This window comes from Apteryx rowi, unplaced genomic scaffold, assembly GCF_003343035.1.
Source record: "Apteryx rowi isolate R43461 unplaced genomic scaffold, aptRow1 scaffold_662, whole genome shotgun sequence".
NCBI classification, from domain to species: Eukaryota; Metazoa; Chordata; class Aves; order Apterygiformes; family Apterygidae; genus Apteryx; species Apteryx rowi.
The window spans coordinates 74,461-88,861 of NW_020450941.1; the positions used below are offsets into that span (position 1 = coordinate 74,461).

At 53.4% G+C, this 14,401-nt stretch overlaps 1 protein-coding gene across 5 annotated transcripts in view; it reads right to left on the bottom strand.

Annotated features, from left to right (window-relative positions):
- Nucleotides 1-9,799, bottom strand: part of OGDH (oxoglutarate dehydrogenase) — a 35,369-nt gene extending 25,570 nt beyond the window's left edge. For all 5 annotated transcript variants that reach the window (XR_003256559.1, XM_026085224.1, XM_026085222.1 and 2 more), the window contains exons 1-2: nucleotides 9,550-9,799; nucleotides 131-319 (exon numbers count right to left, since the gene is read on the bottom strand). Coding sequence is in view for 4 of the 5 variants with exons in the window: in XM_026085224.1 (XP_025941009.1) it covers nucleotides 131-319; nucleotides 9,550-9,771 (411 nt within the window). In the remaining variant the exon portion in view is untranslated. The remainder of the gene's footprint in view (nucleotides 1-130; nucleotides 320-9,549) is intronic.
- Between the last annotated feature and the right edge of the window lie 4,602 nt (nucleotides 9,800-14,401).

The following is a 14,401-nucleotide window of genomic DNA, read 5'->3' on the forward strand; positions in this document are numbered from 1 at the left end:
TACCGAAGGAGCAGGGCATCAGCAGAGCTGCTCCCGTCTCCCTCTTCGCTCGGTGACGGCGCGCCCGGAAAGCTGCGCTCGCTGCTCTACGGGCAGCGAGCTCCTCCTTGGCGCAGCGGGGTCTCCTTACCTGATATGCCCTGATAAGGGATTGCACGGCGAGATGGTCTTCCACCAGCTTATCTACGTTGGGCTGTGCTTGAACCAGGAACTGTGCTTGTGACAGGGCGGAAAGGCTGGTGCTCAGTGGAGGGGGGCTTTGGTAAGCGGTGCCTGGAGCAGCTCCAGCATTGGCGTTGCGAAAGAAGATGTCCCACGACTAGGAAAAAGGGGGAAAGAAAAGGGGGGAAAAAAAAGAGGTGACAAGTTCATCACACGCGATCCAAACACCACCTCCTCGCTCCAGCGCCCTACCACGGGATGAAACGGCTGCTGCGGTTTCATCTCTATCGTCGCAGCAGCCTTTAGAGACGAGCTGCAGGGCTGGAGGAGGAGGGAAGAAAATCCACGGGCGACAGAGCCGCCTCCTCCCCACCTGCGCCCAAAGACCACCCAGCTACTGCCAAAGTCTTAGGTGCACCAGCCTGGCCAAGAGTCAGCAGGTGCCTCTACAGCCTCGCTAAGGAAAAACCTCTGCACATTAACGACATGGTGCAGGAGCAGAGAAATAATAAAACAAAACAAAACCACCCCCAAACCCCTCTTTTCTGCATTACAGCATTCACACGCACAAAAATAATCCGTGGTGCTGGAGAAGACACCACCACCCCAAGGCCTTCAGGTTTCATTGGAGAGACAATTGGCAAACAAATACGTGAGACTGAATTTGGACATGAAAAGATTAAAGCTCTTACGCTGTTTCGGTTACACGGTTATTCCTTTTTCCATCCATCTCAATCATTTCTTTTGGTAGGAGACACGGTGAAGAGGACAAGCGGGGCAGAACCGGGCAAGCAGCTGATCTTTCTCCTTCCCCGACTAAACCCAATGAAACCACACGTCATCGTTTCTGGCCAAGCGAGGCGATGGCTGCACTAAGCGGTTGTTTGGTTAGGCTTAAAAATGGCATTCTGAGAAGTTCTTTAAAAAATAAGTTTTCCCAGGAACTCCAGTTGTGCATTTAATTCCAAATAAACGGGTTTTAGGACTGGGAGCTGGTTCTTGTGTGTAGTGAGAGGAGAACAACTCCATTCCCCCTCCTTGGCAAAAGGTCGAGGAGACCAACTAGCCGGACCTGCTGTCCACCACAGGTCCTCACGTTTCACCCAGATGCCACAGGCTGGAGCGCAAGGACTTACTCAGAGCCCACGTCTGACCCAAGTCCCCACTGCCAAACGTGGGGCTCGGTGGCTTAGCTATCGAGCTCTTATTCTTTCCGAGTAAGAAGTCCCGTTTTGGGACTCTCCTGTTTCCTGGCTGCAGGTTTTCATCCCTTCTCTCCGGGACAGGAGACTGCTATTTAATACCCACAATATTTTCTGGAAGATATTTTTACCCTGTAATTAAATACGCTTCTTAATCTCGTCCGCAGTCTAAACGGATCGAGATCCAAGTCCCAAAGTTTGTCCAGCCCTGATGTAGCAATGGCTTTTTTTTTTTCCCCTGTCCCCTCTCCAATTTTTCACCAGCCTTTCAGCAACGTTGACACCAGCTTTGTACGTAGTGCTCGGTACCAGCTCCATCGCGTTGTTAGTTGAGGCAGGAGGTCACCTCTGCACACATTCCCCTTGGCACAGTTAAGATAGTTATATGTGTTATTGCACAAGGGCTTCTACGCCACGTGACCCCCCCAAATTCCTGGGTCCTTTCCCAGATGCAGGCTCCTAGTCTATGGGACGTCTTACATTCTTGGCTTTACGGATCGGTATGTTCTCGGTTTTACGAGTTGGTACGTTCTCCTCCTCCTCCAAGGCTTGGGCAAGAGCTTGTTTTGCAGGAGAACAGCCGGGAAAACAGGTTGGAGGCATCTCCACGCGCGTCAAAACCGCCCTCGCCTCCAAAACCAGGTCAGAGCCAGCYGCGGATCGAGCCTGGGATCCTCCCAGGCACAGCCCAAGGTGTGCAGGAGCACAACCGGCACGACGAGCCGGAAAAGAGGCGTCAGGACTTGGCGCGGCGCCGCGACCATCTTCTTTAGACCTCGTGTCCCTCTTGGCAACCAGCTGAGGTTAAACGTGAGCTTTTCTATTATCGGCAGAAAAATCACCTGCTCACTTTGTACACGCTTCCCCAACCAAAAGCTTCAACGCTTGACACCGTCATCTTTAAAACAGCAGGAACCCTTAGATAACAAGCAAACGAGCACTCAGCACCCGGGATTAGGGGAAAGGACTAAATCATTCTGCTCACTCCAGGATTTTAGGGGGGTTTCCTAATCACCACCGCCAAAAAGCCCCTCTGAGCTTTCAAGCGTTTTTCTGTCAATGCCGGTTTTGGCTCTTGCAGCCAGCGCCCATGTATGAAAAGCTTGGAGAGAACGTAGTGGATATGGGGAAGAGGAGAAGGACCAGCATTCAGAGCCTCTACAGAAGCAAGCATGGCCTAGGAAAGGCCATCGGCTAGAGCCGACAAGTCCTTTCGGGCTCGCTGCCCTCAAGATACGGGTGCCACGGCGGGCAGCTCCTCTAGCCGCGCCAAYGGACGGCGGAAACCCAGCACGTCTAACCTGTGCAGGGAGAGCAAAGCTCTTCTCCCCTTCGCTGAGCGTTTTCCAGGGACCGGGGCTCCTCCAGCCGTGCAGACAGCAGCCACGTGCCGCAGGGAGCTATCTCCAGCCCGTCCGATTTACGCGGATGCCCCGTCGTGCGGCTGCGCAAGGCGATTAGATTTAGAAACAGGTGGTACTGAAGGAACGTAAACGAAATCTAGAAAACCCACCGCTTGGTTTTCCAGCGCATTAAACAACCTTAAACCTCCAGACGGAGGCAGGCAAGGGAACGGGAGCATCTGTTATCATAACTAGGAGGGGGGAAAAAAGGGGGGGAGAGAGAGACTGAGATTTCCTCCTCGCCTGGCAGCAGCACTGGATGCTGCGCGGGGACGGGGCGAAGGCGAGGAGGATGAGCTGGCCGGCCGTGACATTCGCAGGATGAGGCCGTCCTCCTCCAGGAGGAGGATGAGGGATATTTCACCCCCGGCGGCAGCCACCAAACTACCGCTCTATCTCAAACGGTCCCCCGAAACCTGCGAAACCATCGCCCTTACGGATGGGGAAACGGGGCAACCACGCAACAAGCTTTTCTTTTCGGGTGATTTTCGCAAGGGAAACRACGTACTGAGCCCAGACCTTGGTGACCGAGACCAGAACATTTTACCGGGCAGCACGGCCCTCTGCTATAGCTGCTAGATTTTATTGCAAGGCAATGAAGATGGCAACCTTTGCTCTGCACGTACCACCGGCGGGCAGGGCGAGCTCCTGCCTGTTAGTCCGGACACGTCTCCCAGGGCAGCCCAGTTTCTTTGCCCTATTTGAGTCACGCAGAAGCGGAAAAAAAAGCTTTTAGGAGCTCGCTTATCGAACCAGGATGATTTTCCGGGGCGCACATGGTTTCACCCCACCTAGATATTTAAGCATCGTGTAAGGAATCTTACGCTCAGTTCCGGAAACGCTCACTTCATCCCGTTAATCCCAGYGGTTAAAGCCAGCCTGCAAGAGGATCTTCATCTCCTATCAAGGCTGCTGGGCCCAATATGCATCTTAATCAAAAAAAAACCAACAAAAAAACACCCCAAACTCAGTATTTCTAACAATTTACASCTCTTTCTTTTTTAAAAAACAGCTGGCCCACCTCAAGCAGTGCCTATATCCAGATGTGCAACTCCGGTGCTTCCTTACCGCAACCGATCTCAGCGCTAGGGAATTTTTTGGGGGGGAAAAACGGGGAATATCGGGGCACTGAGGATAGCCTAAGCAGCAGTGCCAAGCCGTACCCCACAACGGAGGCGCCCCACAGGCCCTGCTCGCTGCCGCTTCGCACCCGAGAGGCGCAGCGGACCGCTCGCGACGCAGGTCCGTCGTTGCCTTCGCGGTCCTGCCGTTCAAAACCGTTTCCTCTTCGAGATGCAATTTTCCTTCTGCCGTGAAAGAAAAAGCTCGGCCCTGAGCTCGCCGAACAAGGTGCGGCAGCGGCTTAGTCAGCTCAAGGTACTTTCGCTAAACGCTTTATTGCCCGAGATAATTATAGGGTATTTCGGGCTACTTTATTGCAGGCTTCGCCCTCCGCGAAGCCGCGGCCTCGATAAGCGAAGCCTCRGCTTTCGTGTTTCTGACGCCGTCTCGAACACAAGGATGTTCTGCAATAAGGATGCCAATACGGGCGTCCCCTCCTCTCTCCGGCACGGGCTACCGAAGGGTTTTTGGCAAAAGGCCCTTAGAGGAGCTCACGTATCAGCGCTATCCTGCTTTATCGCAGGCAGGACTTTGAATTCGGCGTTTGCTGAAGGCAGCAGCGGCAACGGAGCTAATCGGGTTACTCTCCTCCAACCTTCCTTGCGCTCGTGACAGCCGGGGACGCCTTCCTCCAATGGAGGACCCAGCCGGCCAGCACGGCCAGCCCGACACCGATGATGTCCCTTCTTCCTCGCCGACATCCGCGCGCCTAAAGGAAAAGCCTCCAGCAGCTCATTGCAAGCTACAGCGGCCCCCCCTCGTTTTGGCCTCCCGCGCTACCCACTTCGTCCACCCGAGTGCTCAGAAATCCCGTATTCCCAGGAAGGCTGGTCCGTGCGGCAGACCCCCGAGTGCTCCGTCCCACCTACCCAAAGGGTTTTCTCTTTTTTTCCACCCAAACTCCATTTCACTTTTACATGCACAAAGCTAGGAGAGTCCAAACGTCAGCACGAGCAGGCTCAGATGCCCTCGCCGAGGGTGCGCAGCTCCAAGGCTCCATCTTTTCGCATCCCTCCACTTGTGCTAGACGGATACGCCGCTTGTTTTTATTCCCAAGAGAAAAAGCAGAGCCTGTGTCCCCCCTCCGCGACAGCGTGGAGCATCCAGAACCGCCCCGAAATCCAAACGCAAGGCTTTGGGCAGGACGGGGGGGGGGATAAAAGAGCTCGGTTTTGCCTCRTTGCTATTAAGGGGCCTCAAAGTCGATGTTTCCGCTTCCAAGCGGCATCCAGACGCCTCGTTTCTCGGGTCTTGGTTGCTCATTTTGCTCGAGTCAGGCGCTCAAACTGGAAACCAAAGAACACGGGGGGGGGAAAAAAAAAACCCTAAAATAGCTTTGTTTTACCTTCTCCGCACTAAACAAGCACTTAAATATGTTTTGCGATTTAAAACCAGCAATCGCTGCACGGAAGGAATGAATTCGTTTTGCTCAAGAGCCCCAAACTGGTCCACCGGGTAAAGTTCTTGGAGATTTTTGGCCACTAAACCCTAGGAAACCCTGGCAAACCCGAAGCCCGGGACGGCAAAAAGCAGCCCAACCTCCCGTAGGCGTAAGGAAGCTCGCAGCCAGTTTCTGCTCTGCGCTGGGAAGAGATAAGCCACGCTCAGGCCTGGCACAGCAGCCCGGCTTTTTTGGCAATTCCACCCTCCAAAAGCTCTCGCCTTGGGAAAATGATCCGAAAGGGGATTTTTCGCAAACCCCACTCAATCGCTTAGGCGGGAGCAGAGCGATGGGTAGCGGGGCCAGGGCCGAGCGCGAGCACAGCCGGGGTAGAGGCTCCATCGGCTAAAGAAAAATCATCTCCCCTCCATCCCTGCAGCTCTGCAAAACTCTCCAACGAAGCCCTGCAGGATCCGGACTCACCCAGGTCTGCACCCTTCGCACAAGCATTAGTTTTGTCCGGGGAAATTTAGCATAGCAAGGCGGCTCTGGGGCCATACAGTCATTATCAGCTTCTTCCAAAGGCGTCCAAGCGGGTTTTAGACTAGTTTTACAGGTTTAGCTTGCGAGCGATTTGAAGCCAACCAAGTTTGCTCCCTACCTTTCGGCCCATCCGCTTAGCCCTGCCCCGCGCGTCCAATCCGAGGGGTCCCGGGACGCGAGAGCCCGCGTCCRCCGCGCCAGCTGGCGGCATATTTTTAAATATGGCTCCGTGGTTGCTCCAGCATTATCAGGATCTGACCCTGCGCCCAAAGGGATTGAGGGGTTTCTTGGGGGGAACGCGACAGCGGCCTCAGCCAGGCTTTGGGGAGGCGCGGAGGAGCCGACCGCGCTGCCGCGGGCCGATGAAGGTCCTTCGAATAAAGACGGGCAGCTCCCGTTTGAGGCGGCGAAAAGGGTCAGCTTGGCAAGAATAAAAAGGGGGGGGGGGAACACGGGCAAAGCCAGAGGCTGCAAAGGGATCTCAGCGGCAGCGTTTTAAAGGAAGTGGAAGCAGCTGGGATTCACCCAGGACAGAGACGAGCCAGTGGCGGCAACAGCGGAAGCTGCAGCGACGGTAAAGACGAAATCCAGCAGCAAAGTTCAAGCCAAACCGCAGGTCCCGGCTTCACCAGAGGAGTTTTGGGAACCCGATTTGGATTTCCTTCCCCTAAGCAGGATGCTAACTTGGTTTTATTCAAAAAGCAGCCCGTAATCCACTTGCTTTTTCTATTACCACTGTCAAGTTTGCTTCCTGGCAGTAAGGGGACCCTGTTTCATTTTCAAACTACTTTTCTTACTGCCCAAGGGAGGCACCTGCCACACAAACGTTTGCAGCCACACTCGAAACACCAAAGAGCTAATTCGAATACAGGCCTCCGGGGCCGAAACAAAGCCCTGCACCTGAACGAAGAGACCGATTTAGCCTGGAAACGAAAGTTCAGGCCCCGTTCAGTCTGGGGGAACCGTCAACGAAACCTCTCCGCCAAGCTAGAGATCACGCTCACGCCGTGCATCTGCCTGGGCTTCCTATCAGCTCCGTGCAAGCGTCCAGGAGCAGCCGCCTGCCAGGAACCGGAGCGTCTGTGCAAACGCGCCGGCAGAGCGCGTATAAGCATGAACTCGCTCCCGAAAGCCAGAACGCAAAAGCTATTTTTACCCACCTCTGATCTTTATGTGCACGGCCAAGACTTTCCGATTTTTTTCTGCTTTTGCAGCTAAGGGTTTCGGTTACTGCCCCGAAGCGCTAAGCTGGCACCTTTCCTTCATGCCCGCGGACCGCACGCGCCGGAGAGCGGCTGCGGAGAGCTGCTGTTTGCGTACGTTGCTTTTTCTGGCTGCTTTTTGCAGGTCTGCGAGGGCTAGTTTCAAAACAGACGTCGGTTTGAACAAACTCCTGCTCTTTCAGTTTATGGAGTATCAGCGAAAGGGCAGGACAGGCAGAAGTTCAGGGACACGATTTTTTTTTTTAATGGAAGGAAACCTTAGAGAGCAGCGGCTGTAAATACTCGAAAATATTTCAAGGGACATCTGTTTCCAGCAGGAACTAATACACACCTCTAACTCTTCACAGTGAGCAGGGGCAAACGCTAGACCTAGTCTGGAAAGACTGGAGGATCTCCAACCTTGGAGATGCTCAAAACGCGACTGCGCAAGATCCTGAGCAACCTGGTCTAGCCGTGAAGCTGGATTTAACTTGAAGCTGGCACAGGCTTGGACTAGAGGCTCCCACGGTTCCTTCCGGCCTAAATTATTCCACAATTCCTCCGCAGCTAAGCCTGCACGAGGATCCCTGCAGAGCGCTGTGCGCGTCCTGCCTAGATCTAGGTGAACTGATGAAACCACGCGGGCTACAGCAAGCAGGAGGTGAAGCTCAAAAAAAGATCCAAAGGTCCGTTGCGGCCTCAGGACCCCAAAACTAGTCAAACACACCTCGCGAGGCTGCCTCAGCTAGTCGAGATGTTTACTCGACCATCCGTTTGGCGAGATATTCAGCGTTTGAAATGGGGTTTGCAGACCGGCAAAGAGCAATCGCGGTTTAGCAAGGGCTCTTCGAAGACCCTATCACAGGGACAAGCCCGGCATAACCCTCCCTCATTTTAAAGTGAGCTAGACTATAGCCTTTAGACTGATGTGCAGCAGCTCTTAACTCCATATGCCACCTCTGAAGGCCTGGTTTACACCACACGACAGGGAACAGAAACGTGCACTCGGTGGGTAGCTTTCGAGTCACCATCTGACAAATGGCACAACCCAAAATAACCTGTTTGGGGGTTTTTAGAGCCTGCATCGCTTCGCTCGCCCATCCGTTTGCCTAGAAAGCAGCGTAAAGTCAACTCTGTCCACAAAAACCTGGCTTTGATCCTACCTTAACACCTTTATGGCAGCAAACACCCTACAGGCCGCGCGTTTTGGACGCGCAGGATCAGTGCCACGGAAAATATGCTCAGTGCCGACACATGTGTTTGAACGCGCAATTCCTTACTCGGCTCTTGACTGCTCATCTACTATTTGCATCCTGGTTTGCGGGCTGGTCATATGCCACCGAACCAAGAAAATCCCCGCTCTACATCAGAACAGGTAGAAAACCGTCCTAAAAACTCCCCGGGTAATGCTGAAACTTAGTCGCTACAGCGACGTCTTCTTCACGAAACACGGGGAAAAAATAAAACACAGCAGGGGTTCAGAAATCCTCTTCTCAGCCAAGACCTCACCCACCGCACAGGCGGTTACACGTTCTGCTTTGCACCGCACAGCGGCAGCCCCGTGACCTTTTCCAGGCACGAGGCCRCACGCCATCACCTCCCGTTCCCTTCCGAGTACGGTTTCACATCCTGTAGYGCAGCCGATGCAGCACACGGACACGCCGGCTGTATCTCACCGGCTTCCCCTCCTTGGATCTGCAAGGAGACTCCGTTCCCCCGGCTTTGGCAAGCATAACCAAGCTGACCGTACTTTGCAGCCAGCGCGGCCCCGCCAAAACGAGGGCCAGAGCAACACCGAATCCCTCGGGGCCGTGCCCTACATTAGGAAGTTGGCCGCCTCCTAGCTGGAGGAGCTGCAGTAATTCGGCTCGAGATCGGCGTGACGGACCTTTGYGCCTACCGCCCGCGGCTAAGTTGGTTTCCCAGTTTTAAGTTGAGGAGCAGCAGGTGGGAAGCTCTCCGGTTACCAGAGCGGGAGCCTGAAATAACTCCCCTCCCCAGGCTGCGGCGGCTGTTTGACGTCCGGTTTTACATGCACGAGCTCAAAGTCAGCTCGGTTATAGTTTGTCTCCCTCAACGGGTAACGCCGCCGGGGCTTGAGGCGAACAGCAAAAAGGAAATCAATCACAATGTGAAAAAACACCCTCCCGCTCTCCTCCACTGAAGGATTAAACCCTCCTAAGATGCCATCAGAGCAGGGGAGAAAAAGCATCAGGAGCTCATTAAAGGTGGATTCCCAGGAGAAGCCGTTCTTCTTTGTATCCACGTGTGATCCCGGAGGCAGAGCGCTCCACGCTGACCGCGTCCTGCGAGCTCGTGACATTCCCACAGGGCAGCTTTTCTTCACCATGCTCCTGCTCAGGCTACGGCTGTTGTCTTCTCCAAGAAAAACGAGGCAGAACGGCGATCCGGGACTAACCAGGCTGAAATCCTCCCGGGGACACTTGCACTTACCTGACCTTAGTTGTTTAAACACACAGACACACCCGGAAGCGAGGAAGCGAAGGCGGTATCCTGGTGAGGTTGCGCCTTACCTTATGTACACTTTTGGGATTTTCCAGCCAAGCATAGTACATTTCCTCCACATAGTTTGAACTAGTCCCACTCAAGAAAGGCTCAGCGGCCACAGGCGCGCTGTAGCACCTGATCTGTTGAAACGTCCTGGGTGCCGCTGGCCTGTGTTGGGAAATTGTCTTAACAGTCTGAGAGGCCGTCAACGGCCTCAGTTTGGCTGCACAAGTCCTTAAGTGAAACATTTTTGTCCTGTAGCCTCGCACGCGTTCCTGTCGGAAGAGAAAGGGAAAAGGTTTTAGAAGTCATCCAAGGCAACGCAGGTCGCCGACCGCCCCCCTCGTACCGTCAGCCCTCATGCGGCGCTTGGGGCCCCGAGGAGGAGGAGGAGGAGAAGGGACTTTGCAGAGGAGATCAGCGCTCCCCCTGGGCAGGAAAGCACAATTTGGGAATGCAGCTCGCCCACAGTTGGCCACGCTCCGCTGGCAAAGCCGCCTGCGGCTCCGATATGCCAAGCCGAGACCAAACCCACTATAGACCAGTCTCTCTTCCATTCGACCGGCCCAACGTGAGACRGGGAAGGATTTACCAGCAGAGCGACAACAGCGTCTCTTTTGCCCGGTGATCCCTACCCTTTTGCTTCAAAACACTCAGAGAAACGAGCCAAGGGTGAATTTTTATTTTGATTTCCTTTCACAACACACACAACCGCAGGCAACTTTACTGTCTTGGAAGCGAGTTACGCCAGAGAGAAGCGTCTATGCGAAGAGGTGCTGCGGTGTCCTGAAAACAGCTGGAAAGACGGATTTTTTTTTTTTTTGATTCTTCCTCAGAGAGTCCTCTAGTTTTTACAGAAAAAAAAGCTTCTCTGTTAGACTCCGCTAGAAAGCAGACGCTCAAAGACTTTGGCCCTCACATCTCTGCTCATTTTACTCGATTTGAAATGGTTCGTCCGAATCCTCGAGACCCTGCCCTGCAAGAAAAGCTCGTTGCCTCGCGGGGACTACGTGAAATCCGGGAATAACGGCCAAAAAACGAGGAGCGCCCAACTCGGCCGGCATTAGCGGAACAGGGATCGCTTCGAAGGCGCTCAGCATCAGGAAGGCAGCGACCGAGCAACCTTCCCGAGCCGGCGGAGCGGAAGAACAACCCCAAAACAAAACAGGAAATAACTCGGGCGTTCGAATCCCACAACGCTGCAAGTCTGCGGAAAGGGGATTGACGGGGAGCAAGAGTTTCTCTCCTCGCATCAAGAGTGTGCTTTTAGAAAGAGCACACGGGCAAAAGCTGGGTGAAGTAGCTTAAGGAACAAATACCTATCGTCCGGCTCCCGAAACGACAACCCTTCCCAGACGAGCGCTGGAAAAAAAAACGGTTAGCAGCCAGATTTTAATGCCGAATGTCACATTTTCCTTCCCGGCCTCATGGGGAGCCCAGAGAGCCCAACAGCGTGAACCCTTCCAGGTCCGCACAAGTCGCAGGAAAACAGCTCTCGTTACATAAACGCAGCTTGGAAGCTTTTTTCCTTTATTCTCTTTCCTATTTAGAAGGTTTGGCAAAGAGCTGAACTGGAACGGCTCTTCTCGAGGCCATTTTTGCGGCATTACTCACTCGGCAGTCACCGCGCTTTTGGCCTCGTTCAGTCTAACCCTAGTCAAACCGTAGCACCGTTAAGGGCCTTCATCGCCCTGCTCCCAAGGGAGCAAGCGTTCAATGGCGACCTGACACGTGCCGCTTCATCCGCGGTCTCGGGCGCGAAGGACATGGGGACGCACGCTCCGTCTTCGATCCCCAACTTTTATTCTCTCTCCCTCACCTATCCAGGGCGCGTTTTTCCCCGTTAGCAAGTCCACAGCAAGAGCCCAGCAGAGACGAGGTGGTTTACGCTCCGGGGGGATTCAACGCAGGCTGCTTCCTCCTCTTTGGGAACGTCGGGCTGCCGGGACGACGCGAAGCTCTTCCTCCACCCTTCGATGCCTGCGGGGATCCAGCTGTACCTCCACATGCCGTCTAACACCTCCACCGGCAGCGACACGTCGTTCACCACCGTCCAGCTTGGCTTTGCTGATCCTAAAACCACCCAACCTTTGCTAAGGTTGTCTTTTGTTAGCCACACTGGTACGTGTGTTGCGATGAAGATGTGAAGCAACAGTCTATGGGGAAGGTGAAGATCCCTCGCGGGCAAAGGGGAGGTGCGCTGGCGGCCAAAATGGCTCTGGTACAGTTTCCTCCATCCATGAGCAAAGGACTTGGGATGTGGGCTCCAAGACAGATCACTTCATCACTTCCCCTTAAAAGCTAAGCTCGGAGAGGGCTGATCCAAAGATCTAGGCAGGGGTTCTCCCCTTTTAGACCTGTGCAGAGAATTTGGATGAGGTGGGGGGGGAAAAAGCAACCTGGAGATCTGTGGGACAACCACCTGCTCTACAGAGACGTGACCAAGGCAGGTGTAGAAAAGCAGGGTTAACAAAACCACCTCTTAAATACACTCAATGGAGAACGGCAGCGCGAGCCCAAAGGAAAGTGCTGGAAGGAGATCACCTTGGCGGAAGTGCTGGCACTTGGGGACAGCTCTCCTTGGACTTGGACTTTCCGACTGCCCGGACTCCAGGGCCACCTAGTTGCTCCCACAAGAGGCAGGATCCAAGGTCAGAGATGACCTGAGCTGGCTCGTCTCCATGTTCCCTACTGGTTTATAAGCAGCAGGCAAACGTCAGTGTAGCCATCGCTCATTCAAGAGATAAAATGAAGTTTCAAAGTGCAAGACTGAACTGAAGAGAAGAAGGAAATACATCTTTGGTACTAATGGTTCATCAGCCAGGCTTCCAGACCTGGCTTGTTGAATCTCGTTGTAGCTACTCAGCGCTGCGGCAGCAAAGCGTCCCCTCTCAAAACACAGGGATTTTGGTCCAAAGAGCGCTCGGGTTGATGCAACTTTAAACGCAGCAGCATCAGGACTTGTTGGAGATAGCGACTGGTAGCTGCACCCCAACGAAAAACTCTTTTTAGGCGCAGGGAACTTCAGCATTCGGCATTTCTGGGCCCTCATTAGTTGCAGATGTTAATTCAGGACAGAAATTTAAACCAGCCTGAGGAAGGCCCGGGATCGCCCTGCTGCTTCTAGGAGTTCACAAGAGCCCAGATGTTTCACAGATTCCTTGGGAGCAGGAGGAAAGACCATCCGCGCTTTCTACTCCGCTCTCACTTCAGGCCGTATCTCTGCGGCGAGTCAAGACACGCTCCACAGCTGACTTTGGAGAAACCCAAGCTCAGTTTACGGACCGAGCGCTTTAAGCCAGCAAGAAACGGCAGCAAAGAGCAGTCCAGCGAGCGCGACAATGTCGCACGACCGCTGGATGTTTTCTCCGCTCATGATTCATCTTCCTGAGCTTTAAGCGGCCAAATACACAGGGACACTTTAGAGAGCACGCTGAATCACGTGCCCATGCCTAGGCACACACACACGGAAAAAAAAACGTGGCGGGACTAAAGCTTCAAAGTTGTCTCTAGCTTTGGTATCCGATTTCAGTGCTGCTGAGCACCCAGCGGCTCTGCGAAGTCTCCGGAAAACATGGGTGCCCAACACGGGAGTTTAACCTAAAACGAGCAGGACCACGGTGTCTTTGAAGGTCTCCTGGAAAGGGATCGCCGCCAGGATTTGGGAGAGTCCAGGCTGCGCCCCAGCCGAACCAGGCCTCTATCGGAGCAAGGATGTTTCCACGTTAAATCCAAATAGCGTAACAACGCCTGGGAGCAAAGACTCAGGAAACCAAGCCCAAGATTACTGATATGGGAACAATACATTAATACAAAAGCTTCAGCCACAAAGTTACCCTGCTTCAAGTCAAGTGGTATTAAGAAAAAATAAAATAAAACAAAATCCATTGCTCGTTGACCAGGCCCTTACTGCTAAAGCTGGATTAGAACTCAAATTCCCGCTTCTCGGTCTTGTGTTTTCACTGAAAGGTCAAACAACAAGAATATTCATAACAGATTAAGGGCTCATACATTCAACACCATACCGTGGAGCAAAGCAGATTAAGCTACTAAATTTGACCTCTGGCAGCCCGAAGCAGCGAAACCTGCCACGGAAGACAGTTAATTGGGCATTGCTGTAAAATCGAAAGTGCTAAGTAAAGGATAAGAAGGAATTAAATACTTGATCAGAGGAGAAGTCAAGCGGTTAATCAGCACGCCGAACTTAACGTATGGAAAGAATAGTAGGAGAAGAAGCAAACTTTTGCGTGCCCAAGTGGGGCTAGCGCTTGCGAAGCATCACCGATCCTAGCTTTTATCTAGTGTTAAATGCGTGGGCTCGTTTAGCAGGAGAATATAATGACATTGGGGTTTTTATTATTATTATTATTATTATTTATTCTAGAAGCCAAAGCCTGAAGAGTGACAGTTTTCGCTACTTTTTGTTAGGAGCACGGCGTATTGGGGCCTGAAAGAAAGTGACCCTGCTGTAACAGCCAAGGCAAACACATCCCTATACCATGAATGTATGCATCCAACAGCATCTCAAGTGAGTCAGCCCCCTGGCAGTGTTTAGTCTGGTAGTCATGACAATTAAATATCAGACATATTACTATACTATCAAAACACTGGCAGAGGGAAGGGAGGGTTTGAAAACACGCGCACGCACCCCAAAAGTTGGCGAAAGGCGCGTTAAAGCGGCGGGTGGGTTTTAACATACTGCGGCGAGCAGACCTAAAGCCGCCCCAATCGAGGCGATATAGGAAGAAATTAGGATATATGCGCGGTGCAGGCGCAGCAGCGGCGCGGGCAGGGCCACGCGAGACCCTCGGCGGCGGAAACGGGGCGTTTGGCCGGTCCGCGCGGCCCTGCGGCGGCTGCTCGCTTGCCCGGCCCGGC